Here is an 18,937-nt window from a genome sequence, read left to right as displayed (position 1 = left end):
TTACAAATACATGTTTTGGGAACGTTCTAGGAACCCAAAATAACATTCCCAGAAAGTTCCCAAAACATATACAGCTCTGGAAAAAATTAAAAGACCACTTAACATTGAGAAATCAATGGTAAGTGGTCTCAATTTTTTCCAGAGTGTTTTATATGTGTTTTTGGTTAGCCAGGAAAGTTTTATATAATTTAATGTCTATCCATCCATCCATCCATCCATCCATCCATCCATCCATCCATCCAGTCACAAGCTGCTTCTTTCTTTATATAGGTGTGAATATAATAACTGAATAAAGTGTAATATAAAAGCCGAAAGCTTTGATATTGAAGTTCTAATAATATTGATGTAATTTCCTTCAATGACTGTACATTTTCGAAATTTAATTTTCGAAATTTAATTTTGGAGTGATACGTTTTTTTGACTGCAACATTTCTGTTTCTGGATACATTTTATTAAATACCATTAAAATACCATTGGTTACTGGAATATCACATGTTATTAAAGTTAACCCTTCAAACATCAATGCTTTTTCCCCCTCAAAACTTTCAAGCTTAGTCAATCCAGTAATAAATGTTACTTTTTTGGATTCTACTTCCTTACATTCACATTCAAATTGCAATTCTGCATCCTGTGTGCTACCTCAGTTCTAATTAAAACTGGAATTTAATCTCAGTTTTATTCTGAATGGTGCACAACCCTGTTCCACGATGAATGCGTAGTCCAAAGCTGATGGACAAACGGAAGTCGCACTCTTGGTTTTGGCAATAAAATAAAACTCTTGGCAAAGAAAGTCTGTGCTGGTCTTCATATCTCGCTACCTGCAGCCACAGCTCTCCACCACCATGTCCTCGTACTGCTTGTACACCACGTTATTGGCGGAGTCGATGTACAGAATGCTGATGGGGCTGAGTCTGGTGGGGACGCAGCAGGTCGGAGGCGTGGATCTGGGATCCATGGAGTTCATGAGAGTCTGGATGATGGCGTGATTGGTAGGCTCCAAATGGGAGCGTATGGGAAAGTCGCAGACCCCGTCGCAGTGGAAGGCCTCGTACTCTAGAGGAGCGATGATCCAGTCGTCCCAGCCCATCTCCTTGAAGTTGACGTGCAGCTGCTTGCGGTTGCAGCGCTGTTTGGTTTGGTTCTTGGGTGGTTTTTTCCCACGTGGCAACGGAGCGCGACGCATGCGACGCTGGGTGAAGAGGTACTCGTACACCGTCTTGTTGTCGTGACCCGAACGGGCTTTGATCTCGTTGTAAAAGAGCCCGCGCTTTTTCGTACGCCCGAACACCACAAAGAAGGCTTTCTCCTTCGCTTGCCTTCCCGATCGGCCCATGCCGAGTAACCGCAAGTCAAGCGGCCGGCCTTGATCGACGGCTTCCAGCTCGAAGCAGAGCTGAGGAGCGTTTCTAAAGTCTTTGAAGTGTTTCCAGATGTCAAACACGTCCCAGTATGGAGCGCTGTGAGGGTCGATAGCTAGAGTATCCACCAGTACGCCTTTGTGCTTACCTGACGCACAGGTGTACAGTATTAGAGCCGCCCTGCCCTTGGCAAACGTAGCCTTACGAGAGTCCATGTGCTTCTTTCGGAGGATGCGCAGTTCTGCGCCCAACAGACCCTCCTTCTCCATCGAGCTGATGTTGAAGAGATACCGCTGGCGTCTCATCAGGGGCGCTCGGTCGTCTGCAAGAGTTCAAAGGTCAGTGGGTCAATAAAAATAGACTTTGCATTGCTTTATTAGTTTCAGATTAACTTGATTGCATCTAAGCAGAACACAAAGTACCGTGGCTTTTCAATACATTTTTAATTCGAATACTATGTTTTTTGGATGTTAGCACAGTAATAACATGTTTTTGTATAGTTTTGGTCATCTGTGAGAGTTGACAAAACCATGGTAATACCATGTACCATTTTACATGCACATGCTATCATGATAAAACTACACCGTTATAACATGTACCATTGGAATACCATGTTTTGGGACATTTTTTTGTTTTTGAAAATGGTTTTTGGACGTACAATGCCATGACACAATGTCATGTTTTAACATTTACTTTATGATTTACCATCGTGTTTTTTGCACATGATATTCAAGGTAATACTGTGGTTTTGTGGAAATATTTAATGTTAATGGCATGGAGATTTGGACATGAATTGTGGAAGATATTTATTTATAAAGGAGTAAAATGATCAGTCACTTCAAGCTTTTCTAAGAGCACCAGTTAAGCTTATCTCTGTCTCTGTGTGTGTGTGTGTGTGTGTGTGTGTGTGTGTGTGTGTGTTGCAGGTAAACCCTACGCTATGTGGACAAAATGTCCCCACAAATGTCCGAAATCCCTAATGTTTTGGTCCCCATGAGAAAAACAGCTTAGAAATCAGACTAAATTATGTTTTTTGAAAATGTAATGGTTACACTCTAAAAAATGCTGGATTAAAAACAACCCAAGTTGGTTTGAAAAGGGACAAAACCAGCAAAAGGGTTGTTTTCAACCAGCGATTGGGTTGTTTGAACCCAGCGGTTGTGTTAAATGTTTGCTTAAAACATCCCAATTGCTGGGTTTGTCCATTTTCAACCCAACTTGGGTTGTTTTTAATCCAGCATTTTTTAGAATGTAGGTTTAGGGGTCGGGTTAGGGGATAGAATAGAACATATAGTTTGTCCAATGTAAAAATCATTAGGTCTATGGAAAGTCCCCATAAAATATGAAAACCCAATGTGTGTGTGTGTGTGTGTGTGTATGTTCCAGGTTAACCCTAAGCTATGTGGACAAAATGTCCCCACAAATGTCAGAAATCCTTAATGTTTTGGTCCCCATGAGAAAAACAGCTTATGAATCAGACTAAATTATGTTTTTTGAAAATGTAATGGTTACACTCTAAAAAATGCTGGATTAAAAACAATCCAAGTTGGTTTGAAAAGGGACAAAACCAGCAAAAGGGTTGTTTTAAACCGGTGATTGGGTTGTTTGAACCCAGCAGTTGGGTTAAATGTTTGCTTAAAACAACCCATTCGCTGGGTTAATACAACCCATTCCCTGGGTTGAAACAACCCAGTTGCTGGGTTTGTCCATTTTCAACCCAACTTGGGTTGTTTTTAATCCAGCATTTTTTAGAGTGTAGGTTTAGGGGTCGGGTTAGGGGATAGAATAGAACATATAGTTTGTACAATATAAAAATCATTAGGTCTATGGAAAGTCCCCATAAAATATGGAAACCCAATGTGTGTGTGTGAGAGTGAGAGTGTGTGAGAGAGAGAACGCGAGCACACATTCTCTCTGCATGCAATGCGATATGAAGGCAGTGCATTATAAAAATCAAAAGGTTTCATTTTATCCAAGAACAGTTTGCTTTCAAAGACTATTAAAACCAGACGAACTCGGCCTGGAGACCACAACATACTGTAAACACAGCATTATTATCAACCTGCAGCTATTTACCAGTGTGCCTACCACCGTGACATATGGCTTTCACTAACATGGTCTGAAAAAACCATCTGAAGCGCATGGAGAGAGCAGAGAGAGTGCAACTGATTAGTGCTCTGTGTGTGTGTGTGTGTGTGTGTGTGTGTACTGATGTTGAAGGACATGATGTGCGGTGGCTTTTTAAACCAAAAATGGAAGTTCTGCCTTTGTTTACTCACCTTCATGTCGATCCAAACCTGTATGACTTTCTTTCTTCACAAAAGGAGATGTTTAGCGAAATGTTCCGGATGCTCTTTTCCATACGATGAAAGTGGAGACCTAAAATCTCCTTTTCACAGAAGAAGTCGTACAGGTTTGAGCCAGCATGAGGGGGAGTGAAGTGTCTTTTTTAGGGAAACTTTTCCTTTAGGTGAGGGAGGATGAACGATGCATGCAGTTCTTGCTCGAGGTCTACAGAGGATGTGGGAACTATAAATCTGCAAAGGGTATTTCACACAGCATAAACTAAAACCATTCAAAGCTTCTAAAGGAGTCCACCTCGCAGCTACAGAGAGCAGGGCCGTTTAAATGCTGCTTTAAACAAAATAAAAACATATTGAGGCCACCTACTTGTACCCGGCCCAGGAGTTTATTTACTTTAAGCAGAGGTCCATCAAAAGTCTTATGCCAGATGCATATTGACACAGTTGGTTTGGGTCAGAGACCGGGATAATAAAAAAAAGTGATTGTGTAGCAGAAATAAGATGTTTTCAACATTTACATCCACCGATTTCTCTTTTGTATAAACAGAAAGGGACAATTTAGCGTAAATGCAGTGGACGGGTAGTTGACGTGACATTTCAAGCAGTCACAGCAGACATTCGACAGGCTAGAGTTCATCTAAATCAAACATTTTCCTAAACTAATGTTTTTGTGCCATTGTCATAAATGCACTTTTCATGAGTTATAGGAGACGGTTATTCTTAGAAATCATTTTTCACACTGCAAGATGATTTAATAGCACTACGAAAGCTAAAAAAACTATTAAAGATGGTATAGAGACCTTTAACATACACATATCTTTATGTATTCATATAAATTTTAACTCAAAATCTTGACCGGGGCTAGTTGTCACACTTCCTGCTCAAGTGAATATTTTAGAGGATTGGCTTTTTGGGTCAGTTTCTGTATTGATACTTATACATTAAATGTCTTGACTACAAAAAAGCGGAAATATTCACCATTTGTCCAGGAAATTGATTTTATATATATATATACACTCTAAAAAAAAAAAAGGTTCTATATTGCACCAAAAATGGTTCTTGGCTCGTAATCATAGGGGAACCTTTTTTAGTGCTATATAGCACCAATTTTGGTGCTTCAGTGGTTCTTCAGCGGTTCTTCAGAGGTTCTTCAGTGGTTCTTCAGAGGTTCTTCACCGGTTCTTTGACTAAGGTGCTATATAGCACCTCTGAAGAACCGCTGAAGAACCACTGAAGCACCAAAATGGGTGCTATATAGCACTAAAAAAGGTTCCCCTATGATTACGAGCCTTTTTTTTTAGAGTGTATATATATATATATAAAACTTTATTTATTTTACTATATTACAATTAAAGTGTCCCAAAACAATGGGTTTTTTTTTGTTGTTGTTTTTTTGTGATTTCATGGATTTTTTAATACTAATTTAACTATATATTAAATATATATAAAAATATTTAAATTAGTATAAAAAAATTCATGAAATCACATGAAAATAAACATTTTTTGGGGACACTTTAATTATAATTAATAAAAAAAAGTGACCTTCCCCAATATTTTTTATGTGTTTTTATGATTGTATGTGTTCATTCGTTTACCTAACAGCTATAGCAAAAATATGAACAACATACAATGAAATATTATATTTCAAATATTACTTGAATATGTAAAATCACTGCTTGAGGGGACTTCCTGAGATACAGTCCTTGTGACAACTTGCCCCGGTCTATAATGTGCATACAACCCAACACTCCAATGCAACCCAGAATAAATATGTATTCCATACCTTGTCCTCTATCTACAAAGCTGGTGATGGTATTGGCCATCCCAGCCTCGTGCAGGACACTAGTATTGACCTCTCCGCTGGTCAGTGAGAAGTACAGGGACAGCATGTAGTCATGGGGCGTCACTAAAGGGTGTTTGGGCTCCGCACTGTTCTCCAGTTTTACTGCGCCTTTCGCTCTCAGATGGGCAGGGGCAGGTGCTGGTGCGATGCTTTTCATCTGACCGGCCCTGATCGCAGCCGGCGCGGCGGATTTCTGCGTGGAAACTCCTTTATTGTGTCCCGTTTGGTGTTGGATGCTGGAAGAGGATGCGACTCTCGCCGCATCCTTGGGTACCCAAGAGCGCGCGGCCTCCCTGCGCCCTAAACTCACAGGTACCGCGGCGCGAGCCGGGTTAGCCTCGGACGTTATCAGAGGTGGACCAGCCCGGATGCGAGAGATCTTCGCGTTGTCAGAGGGCTTAACGAGCGTCGTCCCGTTGCGCGCCACCGGTAACCGCGGGTTGGGTTTGGCCGCTCCGGTGCCCCTGTGACCGGCCACGCCGGCGAGGGAGAGCGCTCGCGGGATGAAGACCAGATATAACAGAGTCCAGAAGCCCAATAAAAGAGGGAGACTAGTCAGAACTTTCATCCTCTGATCTTCCTCTGAGTTTCGGTGATGGAGAAATGTCCAACAGCTCTTGGCGAACTACCATGAACGGGCTTGGAGAGGTAAAAATGAAGCTTTGGAAACGTCTGATCGATTATTCCGCGCAAACCATTGCCATGAGCCCCTCTCTTAAGAACCATAGTGATCCAGCTCTGTCGGAGTGGAGATCCAAGAGTAGGTACAAAAGCGCAGTGTCTCTCGTTGAAGTCCAGCGGTTCTGCTTGATATCTTGTAAGAGACTTGTTTAAAATCCCACTTTTTCCAAGAGGGAAGGATGGCGTAATGCGCTCTCTCCCTCACTCTCTCTTTCTCAGAGTTTGAACATCGTCCAGTGAAAACAGCACACACACACACACACACACACACACACACACAGAAACCTGCAGGTGCTTAAGTTGCGCGCAAAACCTGAGCGCAGGAATTGGAAACGGAATTCCAACGCAAACTGGCTTAATTACTCTCTGATGTCATGCATGCTGTCCAGATTTATTCAAGTGCAATATTTCTTCTTACAGCATGAGTCACTGAATACATAAAACCGAAAGCTTTGCATTAGGTCACCAGAATAAATCCTTGTTTATGAGCCATTGGTCAGATTTGATATGCAAATTACCATGCATTAAACATGACTTGATTTGCAAACCAATGCTATTAAACTTGATGTTATTCATGCACCCTTATTAAGAAATAATAGATTTTGATTTATTCTTCAAAAGCTGTGTTGACCATTCTGTGAAGTGTTTTGTCAAGTAGCCGAACCAAAAAGTCAAAAATATTATTTAAAGGCACAATATTTAAGATATTTGGATTAAAATATCCAAAAACCACTAGAACAGTGTTATATGTTTTGTTGGCTTGTATACTTACATTATTCCAAGAATGTTTAATCCAGAGAAATAAGCGATTTAAACCAGGACATGGACAGTATATATTTTATTTTGCATATTTAATTATATGACATTTATTATTTTATGCCTAAATTGTTTCTGTCTTTTGTGTATGTTAAGTCCAACATGTCCTACAACCAATACGCCTATATAGGTAGTTTGTCATTTCCATGAAATACGACCCACAGGAGCGTTTACTAAAGTTGTGCCCCTATCGACAACCGGACACTTTCATTTTAATGCTTTGTTTCCTTTTATTTGTGTCATATTTCAGGTTTTGCGTATCTCAATTGATAGAGCATTGCAAAATACAACATCATGTGATCATGCAATCGTGGGTTCGATCCCAGAGAACGCATGTGATCATAAAGTGTATATGTACTATAAATCACTGGGTTGATTTAGGGGTGGGTTTGGTATGTAGTTAATAAAAAATATTTTTGCTAAATGGAAATTTGACAAATGGTGATAAAAAGTCCACATATTGCATTTAAATGAAAAAGCATTTTTATTGGTAATGACAGTCATACGTCATTTCATGACGACAGACCATAGACTGTAAAAAAATATGGACGTAGTGTTTGTGACGTCACCCATAGGATTGTGAAGAGAAGTTTTGAAGCGCAAAGTATGGACAAGATGGCCGTTGCCACTCCCGGATAACAGAAAATGGGCAAAGAGGCGGGATGTGGGCGGAGCTGAGGTGATAACTAACAGACAGCAGATAAATGGCTATCCACCTGTCACTCAAAGTGGCCACGCCCTTAATTATGCAGAACTTTAAGGCTTTATATAATGTAAACAAATGAGTTATAAAAAAATGTTCACCCCCTCACAGTCGTCATGAAGGGCAAAATTCGCCGTAAAGACCAAAAGCACAATGTGTCCCAGACTGTAAACATGTGTTCTTCTGCTGTAAAGTTGGGCATTTTAACATGAGCTCAATGAGATTCTGCTCCTTCTGGAGTCTGTCTCTAGTGGCCAGTCGATGAATTGCAGTATATGTCACTTCCGTATTGGCTTCAAGAGAAAGTGCAGGAGGTTGCTGCTTGCGACAGATGTAACAGGACACTGTCATTATTTTTACGCCGGCTAAAGGGCGCATGACTTTAAAACGTAAACAAAGGTTGTAAATAAGGTGCTTAAAAAAACGACCTATAGAGTCGTTTTGTTTTGGAGGACAGTCTGATTAAGTCAAATAAAACTATTGATTTGAGTTAGCTACTATGAATGAATGTCTTTTATTATCATAATACACACATGTACAACGAAATTACAATTGCGTACCTTGAATAGAATTTACATCACATTATACACATGTAAAAAAAAAAAGACAAACGTCACTGTTACATAATTTCACAACTGTCTGATCAGAGCCGTGTCCTAGTTTATCAGAAAGCATTATTCATTGTACACTAAAATATCAAATGAGGTGAATGGATTTAGTTGCCACGTTATCACACTGGTGTAAGGTCAGAGGTCACAAGACCTTGTTTATGGGATGTAACCTCGACCATACATTTGTATTTAAAGCTGTGGAGAAACCGTTTATTTCCTCAAGTTAAATATATGGACTATTGGTAACGCTGTGTTAGACACCCACATAGACCATTCCAATCCTTCCCGAACACTGAAAAAAACCCACCTCCGTAGACAAACAGAGGAGGGAATGAGGAGTGTTGTGGATTGCGCAGGTGAGACTCAGGACACACACACACACTCACACACACACACACATAAACATGCTCATCCAGGGGTGAAAACCTCAGCGCTGGCCAGCAAACTGCCTCATAACAGTGAACGCAGCACATTTCCAACGGTCCGAGATGTGCTCAACGTCTCTCAGGATGTTTTCAGATGGACGGAGGAAACATGGCCTGTGGTTTACCCCACACACCAGTGGCATGGATCACCAGGAACAGTTATTTTGTGTGAATATACAGTCTAAAGACTAGTGAAAATGCTTTCATTTTGCATTTCTCTAACTTTCCCCACCAGCGCTTTTGAAAAAAGAAGTGTTTATCATTTTCACAATGGCCCCCAGAATGTGTTTCTGTCAAAAGAAAAAGAAAGAACAGACCCTGTGATATAAAAAAAAAGTCTAGCATCATGCATTTTTTTTAATCAGCACTTGAATGTGGGTAAGTTTCATAAAAAAGCAACACAAAAAGCAGAGAAAAAAAAAAATCACACTTTTGTCAAGACTGTTCGAAATCGCATAGTCTCTTGAGTACTTATTTTGAATAAGTAACTACTTCACGACTGCAAAAAAAAAGCATGTTCTTTGTACACTGTAAAAAATTTCAGGTCTCCAATTGAAAATTTTTCTAGTGACTGATCACATCTACATTTTTCAGTTGGCCAAATTGAATTTCTGTGAATTGATACAATTTTATACACAGAAATTAAATTTGGCCAACTAAAACATTTAGATGTGATCAGTCACTAGAACATTTTCAATTGGAGACCTGAATTTTTTTTACAGTGTAGTATGAATGTAATCCGTACATACTCTGTATAAAACAATGGACCGTGACATCACCCGTAGGTTTCTGAAGAGCATTTTTGAAGCCCAAAGTGGGCGGAGCCGGCCGTCGCCATCTTGTCAGCGCGTCACTCACGGATAACAGAAAATAAGCAAAGAGGCGGGACGTGGGTGGAGCTGAGGTGCCTGGTTGTTGAAACCACGCCCACCTAGCTCGACCATAGCCACAATCCACCTGTCAGTCAAGTGGCCATGCCCTTAATTATGCAGAACTTTAAGGCTTAATATAATTTAAACGGATGAGTAATAAAATAAATTTCAAAAATCCCCCCCCCCCCCCCCCCCCCACAGTTGCCATGAAGGACAAAATTTGCCGTATAGACCAAAAACACTTTTTGTATCAGGTTGTAAACATGTTTTATTCTGCTGTAAAGTTGGGCATTTTAACATGAGGGAGATACAGATTTGACTCCCTTTTGGAGCCTGTCTCTGGCGGCCAGTCGATGAATTGCATTAAGTCACTTTCTTGTTGGATTCAAGAGAGAGACCCGAAGGTTGCCGCTTGGATGTAGTACATTCGCCATGTCATTATCACGTGACCTACCAGCATCAGTTGCGTCACTTCACCTCCATTCACAAATCCTCTCCCGTGGCCTCATGGGATATAAAGTGTCCATCGTATATGCACACTTCAGAATCCCACCAGAAGTAGAAGATCATCCGGGTACTTTTTGCCTTGTGAATTTGGACATCCTTCTTTTGTCAGATTCTGTTTTTCACCAACTATACAATAGGGAAGTATGTGATTTCGGATGCAGCATCGGATTCAGAACTGATGGAGTAGATAGAGTCCATCAACACCCCAAAGCTTCACTGTCCTATGGCTCGTGGTGGGTAGACATTTCGTTCAGTAACATCAGGCAGTTTTGATTTATATGCGGTTTAATGTTGATGAATTATCTGACATATGCATCTGCTTACATATGCTATCACTTGTTTCTGCTTCTTCTTCGCATGTGTTTTGATCAGGAGATTCAGTGTCATAGCGCCCCCTTATCGTATAACAGTGAAAACACGGAAAGCTGGAAAATTCCATCAATGGCAGCGAAAGAGTTAATACAAATGTTCTCATTACAAAGTATACAGTTAAACCCATTTATATATAGTTGAACTGAAAATAATATAGCATGCGTTTATCATTTGGATTGTTTACCCCTCGCATTGTGTTCAGGTCACTTTCTTTGAATACTTTCCTTGTGGATAGACGACTGGGTCAGAGCATCTCCAAATCCGCAGCTCTTGTGGGGTGTTCCTGGTCTGCAATGGTCAGATCAAACGTGCTCAAGGAAGGACCAGTGGAGCACCGGCCACAGGGTCATGGAGGACCAGTGGAGAACCGGCCACAGGGTCATGGAGGACCAGTGGAGAACCGGCCACAGGGTCATGAAGGACCAGTGGAGAACCGGCCACAGGGTCATGGAGGACCAGTGGAGAACCGGCCACAGGGTCATGGAGGACCAGTGGAGAACCGGCCACAGGGTCATGAAGGACCAGTGGAGAACCGGCCACAGGGTCATGGAGGACCAGTGGAGAACCGGCCACAGGGTCATGGAGGACCAGTGGAGAACCGGCCACAGGGTCATGGAGGACCAGTGGAGAACCGGCCACAGGGTCATGGAGGACCAGTGGAGAACCGGCCACAGGGTCATGAAGGACCAGTGGAGAACCGGCCACAGGGTCATGGAGGACCAGTGGAGAACCGGCCACAGGGTCATGGAGGACCAGTGGAGAACCGGCCACAGGGTCATGGGCAGCCGAGGCTCATTGATGCTCATGGGGAGTGAAGGCTGGCCCGTGTGGTCCGATCAAACAGACGAGCTACTGGAGCTCAAACTGCTCAAGAAGTTAATGCTGGTTCTGATAGAAAGGCGTCAGAATACACAGAGCATCTCAGTTTGTTGTGTATGGGGCGGCACAGCCACTGACCAGTGCCCATGCTGACCCCTGACCTCCGCCCAAAGCACCAACAGTGGCACGTGAGCATCAGAACTGGACCATGGAGCAATGGAAGAAGGTGGCCTGGTCTGAGGAATCATGTTTTCTTTTACATCACTGGATGGCCGGGTGTGTGTGCATCGCTTACCTGGAGAACACATGGCACCAGGTGCACTATGTTGTTATTTTAAGGTGTCATTGTTACAGTGTAATTATTGATTTAAGTTCTGAGTAATATTAATTAACAACATGTACTTACTGTAGGGTTAGGTTGAGGGTTCGTTGTATGTAATTATGCATAATTTACTGTTATTACTATAGTAAATACATGCAATAAGGACACTAAAATGTTACCAAATAAAGCAATAACTGAGTGAACTTTTTGCACTCAAACACTGAGGGGCATAAGCTCAGATCAATGAGGCCTACAATCAACCAGTTCCAAAAATAAATGCAAAACGTGTGCCATTTCAAGAGACGACACGTTTACAAAAAGCCTGAACCCGATATATGATGATAATAGCACAGGGTTTACGCACTCAAGCTGACATGAACAAAACCTGATGTTCATGTTCTCCAGATGATCCAAAGATTGTCTTGAGCTTCAATAGAGGAAAGTATATCTGTGTATAAATAAATATGATGATTATTATTATAAATAATAATGAATGCCAGATTTTCAGTGTGCTCGCAGATATTTGGACCCCACCGTACGACTTTGACCCCCTTCACATTCCCCCAAATTGCCATGCTCCGCTGTATCTTTGTGCAGAGAAATGTGCTGTCGAGGTGTTAGACGTTGCAAAACCACAGACATTTCTCAGATGCAGTCGTGGACAAACGAAATAAAAGGGGCTCTTGTTCTGGAGGAGTTTTGACATTCTGCTAATACACATGTGGTCTCAACTCCACCTGTGCTTGCCTATCAACTCCAGTCAAACCCTTTTCCCTTCTTTTTTAAAAGATTTCATTCATTTCAATGACTTTTCCAGGTAATTAAAATTGACCTTTTTCACATTTCCGGGTTTCTCCGAAGCGGAAGTCGTCATAGTTGGGTGAGCGTTTATGAGTGAGAGACTATGTTCCCATTTGCTCAAATAGCAAAAGAAAAACTACACAATAATAACTTTCAAAAAGATGAGGAAAAAATTGAGAGAGATTGAAAAGTGCAGTCAGTAGAGAGAGAAAGAACAGTTTAATGCCACACCCTCACAGCAGCGGTAACTAGTTTCTTGTAAAAAAAAAGAAAGATATGTACATACATTTAAAAAAAATGCAAATATATAATATTTGCGATGGTGACCGTTAAAACGCGTCATTAGTCAATTTAACCGTCATTCCCGCAGCTGCTGAAGCCTATAGACCCTTTTCACATTTCCGGGTTTTAGTCGTCATAGTTGGGTTAACTATTGTAGTTGTTAATTAGAGAATACATTAAATATCTTTTTTGTGTGCCCATTTGCTCAAATAGCAAAAGAAAAACGCCACAATAGTGATTTTACAACTTTCAAAAAGAGGGGAAAAAATAGAGTGAGATTGATAACGGCAGTCAAAAGAGAGAAAGATGTTAATTTTTACCATCACTCCCATAGACTGTATTAGAAACACCCTCAGAGCAGCGGTAGGTTTTTTATTTATTTATTTATTTTTATGCAAAAGTAACAAAATACAAAGTATTAGTGTTACACTGTAAAAAAAAATTCCAGTCTCCAATTGAAAATTTTCTAGTGAGTGATCACATCTAAATTTTTCAGTTGGCCAAATTTAATTTCGGTGAATTTATGCAATTAAAATTCAAGAAATTCAATTTGGCCAACTGAAAATTTTAGATGTGATCGCTCACTAGAAAATTTTCAATTGGAGACCTGATTTTTTTTTTTACAGTGTATAAATGTACGTACATTTTTTTAAAATGAAAATACAAAAAACATTGCAGGATTTACGATATTGATGACCGTTAAAACGCGTCATCACAGTCTCTGAAAAGGGTCTATTAGAAACACCCTCAAAGTGATACAATCTTTTTTTATATATATATATTTTATATATATTTATATATTTTTTTATGTTTTTGCCCACCGACTCTATACACGATGTGATTGGCCTGACCAGAGTTTGGTTTTTCCAGCTCGCAAGCCAACGGAGAGTTGCTACAGTCTGTGAAAAGGATCCATTTAAGTTTGGCATGACTAGATATGAGCTCAATATTTTCATGTTTTTTCCTCTGCAGCTTGTCCATTCACCTCGTATTGCTGAAAGGGTTTGAGACACACCGAGCGTGATATAGACCTAATGCTGCCTTCACGAGCGAATTATCGTAAATTCAAGTTTCCTAGTCGGAAATTGGACACATACGCCCTATCAAGTCGTATTTACTACTGGTAAATCGGAGATAATTATGATACCGGGTAAAAATGGCTGAGGGGAGACTTAGGTTTCCACAACAGCCTTGTCTTGTCATTAAAGTAGTCCATATTTACATATTTAAATAACCATATCTGTATGTTTTATACACAGAAAGCTGACTATTTAGATAGCGCTGTGAATATGGTTGTCAAAGAATGGGATGCTACATTTTTATTCAAAATAGGCCTACATGTATTTAAATACCTTCAATAGGCCTACATGTGACTTTCATAAGATTTCCCCAAGAAACAGGCAAGAATAAACCTGCTGTCCTTCATGATTTCTGTTCTTTCAGACAACAAAGCACTTGAACGCGACGAAGTCGTGATCACGACTTCAGGAGTAGGAAGTAGGACATTTTCCGATAGCAGATTCATTGAATCCCTACCTGAAAGGATTTTCACACCAGACAAAAAAAAAGTTAAATATTGCCCCCTTTTGGACAAGTCCTGGTATTACGTTCAGAAAAATAACGGGAAACTAAATACGGGAAACTAAATACATGAGCCGTTGTAGGTTACTTTATATTCATTTTCTGTGTGGGTTTAAACACTAAATAAAAAAAAAAAAAAAAAAAAAAAAAACAGAAATACAAATAAAACAAATAAAATAAAATAATCCAGAATGGATAAGACAGGGGGACCAGTGTGGGACCTGTTGTTTTATTTGTAATTATTGAGTTATAGGCCTATTTTTCATTAATCGTTAAATAATAGTTTAATAAAAAAAAGCACCATTTAAGTATAATAAAAAAAATTCTATATAACTTAAAATATGTCCAATCCAATCTTCTGAAGCCTTATGATTGCTTTGTGTGAGAAACTGACTGTTTGACATTCACTGAATGTCCCCAAAACTACCATGCACAAACAGCTTGGACAATATTTTTGTAAATAATATAAAAATTCTCCTCAACGAAATTCTTTTAATGATTTATATAATCCGAAATACAATCATATACATCTGAAGGGGGGGCAGGCAAACCCATAAAGGATTTGAAAGCACAAAAACTTGTAATGTGTAAAACAAATCAGCAGATGGCAGTAGGAGCGTTTCAAATGCTCTCCACACCTCCTAAATCACACACTTCTCTACTATATAGTAGGTGAAAATAGCATGCTTTCTACACAACATGATACTGCCTGTATACGTACTACTTTAAAAAAATAATGCATGTCAAGCAATGTGTATTATGTAATGTGCTACATTTAGGCCATGCAACGTCATCGTCGGGTTTAATTCAGTGGTATCCAAGTTTCCTCTCCGAAATAAATCTAGCATTTAAATCTACATCTGCATATTGCAGAAGTAAAGAAATTAATAACTTGCCTTTACAAGATTTGCTTGCCTTGCATTTAAGATGCACACGACATCAACATCCTTGTATGATGAAATGGTTCAGCTTTAGCTTTATTTGCTTTTCTTGTTTACTTTCCTTGTCCGACTTAGTTTCTCATATAGACCAGAAATTTAAAGCTGCAGTCCGTATCTTTTTGTGCTCTAGCGGTTAACCCTTGTGCATCCTTATGGACATATTTGGCTTTTTATTTTATTTTGATCATGAGCTAACTGCATACATTTTGCCACAGGTGTGTATTTTTATTGGAATTTGACTATTTCACCCCAATTTCCTTTCAAAAATAAATGTTGCTCTAGGTACACAAAATACTTCCTCTTAGCATCATTTGGACAAAAATGTCCCCATTGAAACCCATTAAAACTGCAATTTTGAGCTTGTGGTGAGCACAAGCTCAAGACACTTTCACGTTTTATTCTATGACATAAAATACATAAGTATTACCACACTCGTGATTTTTTAAGATGTTACATGTCTTGAAAAAGGCGGTTGCTATCAAGTGGCTAATGGGAGACGCTGTCGATTAAACGTCATCAGGCCAAACAGGTAAACTCAGTCCGCTTATGCTCATAATTGTGCTCTTATAAACTATTATAACTCAAACGTGAACTTGGAAAATGTTTTTAGATAAATAAGAGTTGTGGGAAGTTTAGTGATGTTGACGTTGAAGTCGAGCGACCGTGGTGTAGTTCGTTTATAGCCTACCTTTAGCTTTTTACTTCTGGCGACTGCATTTAGGCTTCAAAACTCATAAAAAATGAGTTAATCTGTGATAATCATCTTGATGGACAAAACGGGATCGCTTGGGGTCCTAAAGGGTGGGGGCTACACGCATAGATATACATAATAAAGGCTAGATGTATTACGGCTCTAACGTCATCACCGGCGGCCATCTTGTCAAAGGCGAGCTTTCTGGCGGACTGTGTGGTCCTTGATGTAAGGTGAGTGATCTGAACACAAATACTCTTATCTCGCTAAAATCTTGATGGATTTACAAACGGTTTGGTTTCTTACAAACGTTATTAACGTGGCTATAATTCTGGATGCTTGAACAAATTATGAATCATTTTTCATAAGTATGCAGTGTCATAACTACATCTCTGACGTTTATAACAAACCAAACAGTTTGAAAATCGGTTGAAAATTGAGCAAGTTATGGTTATTTAAAAAGTACATGCACCATTAAAACACAATGTTACAGGTGAGCGAGCCGACTGTGACAAGATGGCCGCCAGGTCCGGACTTCGACCTCCATTGGCCAGCAGCGCGGACGAGACATCTAGCCTTTATTATGTAGATCGGGTGGGCGACCCAATTTGTCAGTACACAGAATTTCCGTGTTTTCACCATTATACGGTAGGGGGCGCTATTACACATCTTCCGAACGAGTACTGAATCTCCTGATCAAAACACATGCAAAAATTCAGAAACAAGCGATGGCATATGTAATCATATGCATATGTAAAATAACACGACCACCAACATTAAAGGGATAGTTCACCCAAAATTAAAATTAGCCCATGATTTACTCTCCCTCATGTCATCCTAGGTGTGTATGACATTGTTCTTTCAGACGAATAAAATCAGAGTTATGTTAAAAAATGTCCTGGCTCTTCCAAGCTTTATAATGTCAGTGACTGTTGGGTCATTTTTTAAGTCCATAAAAGTGCATCTATTCATCATATAACTGCTCCACATGGCTCCGGGGGGGGGTTAATAAAGGCCTTCTGAAGCGAAGTGGCGCGTTTGTGTAAGAAAAACATCCACATTTAAAACTAACTTGACCAAAATAACTAAATTCCAGTGGACCGCCGTATGCATCGATTTACGGCGAAAGAGTAACCCTTGATGCATGCGTACTGACAAACACAGAAGCGCAGAGGATAGAGCAAAAAAAAAAAAACACTGCTCATGAATTGGAGTCTAAAACAAGAATTTTTAAAGAGAAATGGCCCAGCCCTATCCGCGAGACGCGTCAATGCTTCTTTACAACGCATCAGGGGTCACTCTTTCGCCGTTAAGTCTCCACTGACCACCGGAAGCTAGTTATTTTATAGCCATTTATTTAGTTTTAAATATGGATATTTTTCTTACACAAACACTTGGCTTCGCTTCAGAAGGACTTTATTAATCCCCCGGAGCCGTGTGGAGCAGTTATATGATGGATAGATGCACTTTTATGCTATTATAAAGCTTGGATCAGCCAGGATATTTTTTGATATAACTCTGGTTGTATTCGTCTGACAGAAGAATGTCATATACACCTAGGATGACTTGAGGGAGAGTAAATCATGGGCTAATTTTAACCCTTTAAAACAGCATATAAATTAAAACAAAATATTCTGGGGGCCATGACATTTTAGTGAAAAGGATCAAAAAGGCGAGGCAGGGAAAGAGTTAAGCTACTGTCATTATATAGGCTAGTTACTCTTATTTGTGGAGTTTTGTTTCACAATCTTATACTTTCATTTTAGTGACAACCAGTCCCTCTTCGATCTACAGTAAATGTAAGGGTTTATTTTAAAGAGATCATCGGTTTTGTTTGCTCCACCTCTTGTGTAAACAAACCCAGGCTGTAGTTGAAAGTGAAAAGGCACCATTCATCTTCCAATAGCATTGCGTAATGCGTGAAAGTTTGAGACCTTTCCACGGAATAGTTTCTCTGAACCGATTTGAAACTAGGCTCTGGCTCCGATCTAGCTCTGGCTCTGCTTTGGTGGAAAAGGGGTATGATACGCATTCAAATGTCTAGCAGAAAACGTGTGAGTGTGTTAATGATGAAACTGTTCCTTGTGCTATGAGGAAGAAGAAAAACTTCCTTGTATAGTAGTCCATTCAACCGGTGACCGCAGGCATGCTGATTTCTCTCAATAGATAAAAGATAAATGGAGAACTCGTCATGGAAACATCACGATTTGCATCTGATTTTCAATGAGCATTAAGATATTTTGTTACACCACATCAGCAGCGGATATAATAAACCACAAGAGAACTTCCCCATGCAGGTCATGTAGTCATATCTGTGTGAAATATGAGTGAATAAGCTGCTGTTGACTAAATGGGTTTCGATTGTTTTTTCTAAATGTCTCAATCCTCTGTTTGCACTGAATTTATTTCATCTCTCATGGCTTTTTCAGGTCTAGACTGAAAGCGTGAGGTCAGATAGTGCATGTGTTCAACACACCCTGTCATTAACTATTATAATGCTGCATCATCGTACACACACAGGGCCTGAGACTAACTTTTTGCCACACCTGCTGCCAATGGCCGGAGAAAATTCTCATTTAATTTATATTTTTACCAGCCATGAAACAAATGAATCCTTATTAAAGTTACAAGAGTTATTCAGTCAAGAGCATCGAGTGATTTTTCTTTGTCTTTTGTTGTTTGATTGAAATTAAAAGCAATCAGCAGATTTATTAGGTCGCTGTCACTAATGCACTAACGCTGAGCTAATGCACAAATCCAATATACTGATACACATGATTATAAGCTTATCTCATGGCATGGGGACCAAAAAAATGCACCCAAAAGGTCCAAATTTACTGGTTATATGGGGAAATTTGGTGCCATAATGTGGGGAATACCAGGACCACACACACACACACACACACACACACACGTGTGGCAAGTTTTAGCAGATTTTTTTTTTTTTTCATGGCACATCATGGCCTGAATCAAGACATCCTGTCAATGTTTCTCCTTTTAAAAACAAAA

At 39.9% G+C, this 18,937-nt stretch overlaps 1 protein-coding gene across 1 annotated transcript; it reads right to left on the bottom strand.

Annotated features, from left to right (window-relative positions):
- Positions 1–814: 814 nt before the first annotated feature.
- On the bottom strand, positions 815–6,072 carry gdf5 (growth differentiation factor 5; the record flags this gene model as incomplete). The annotated part of the gene is made up of 2 exons (XM_079840234.1): positions 815–1,680; positions 5,445–6,072. 2 exons carry the CDS (start codon positions 6,070–6,072, stop codon positions 815–817), a joined length of 1,494 nt encoding a protein of 497 aa, XP_079696360.1.
- Positions 6,073–18,937: the final 12,865 nt, after the last annotated feature.

Source organism: Gobio gobio (genome assembly GCF_949357685.1).
Source record: "Gobio gobio genome assembly, chromosome: 17".
NCBI classification, from domain to species: domain Eukaryota; kingdom Metazoa; phylum Chordata; class Actinopteri; order Cypriniformes; family Gobionidae; genus Gobio; species Gobio gobio.
This window is presented reverse-complemented; position numbering and strand designations above follow the sequence as displayed.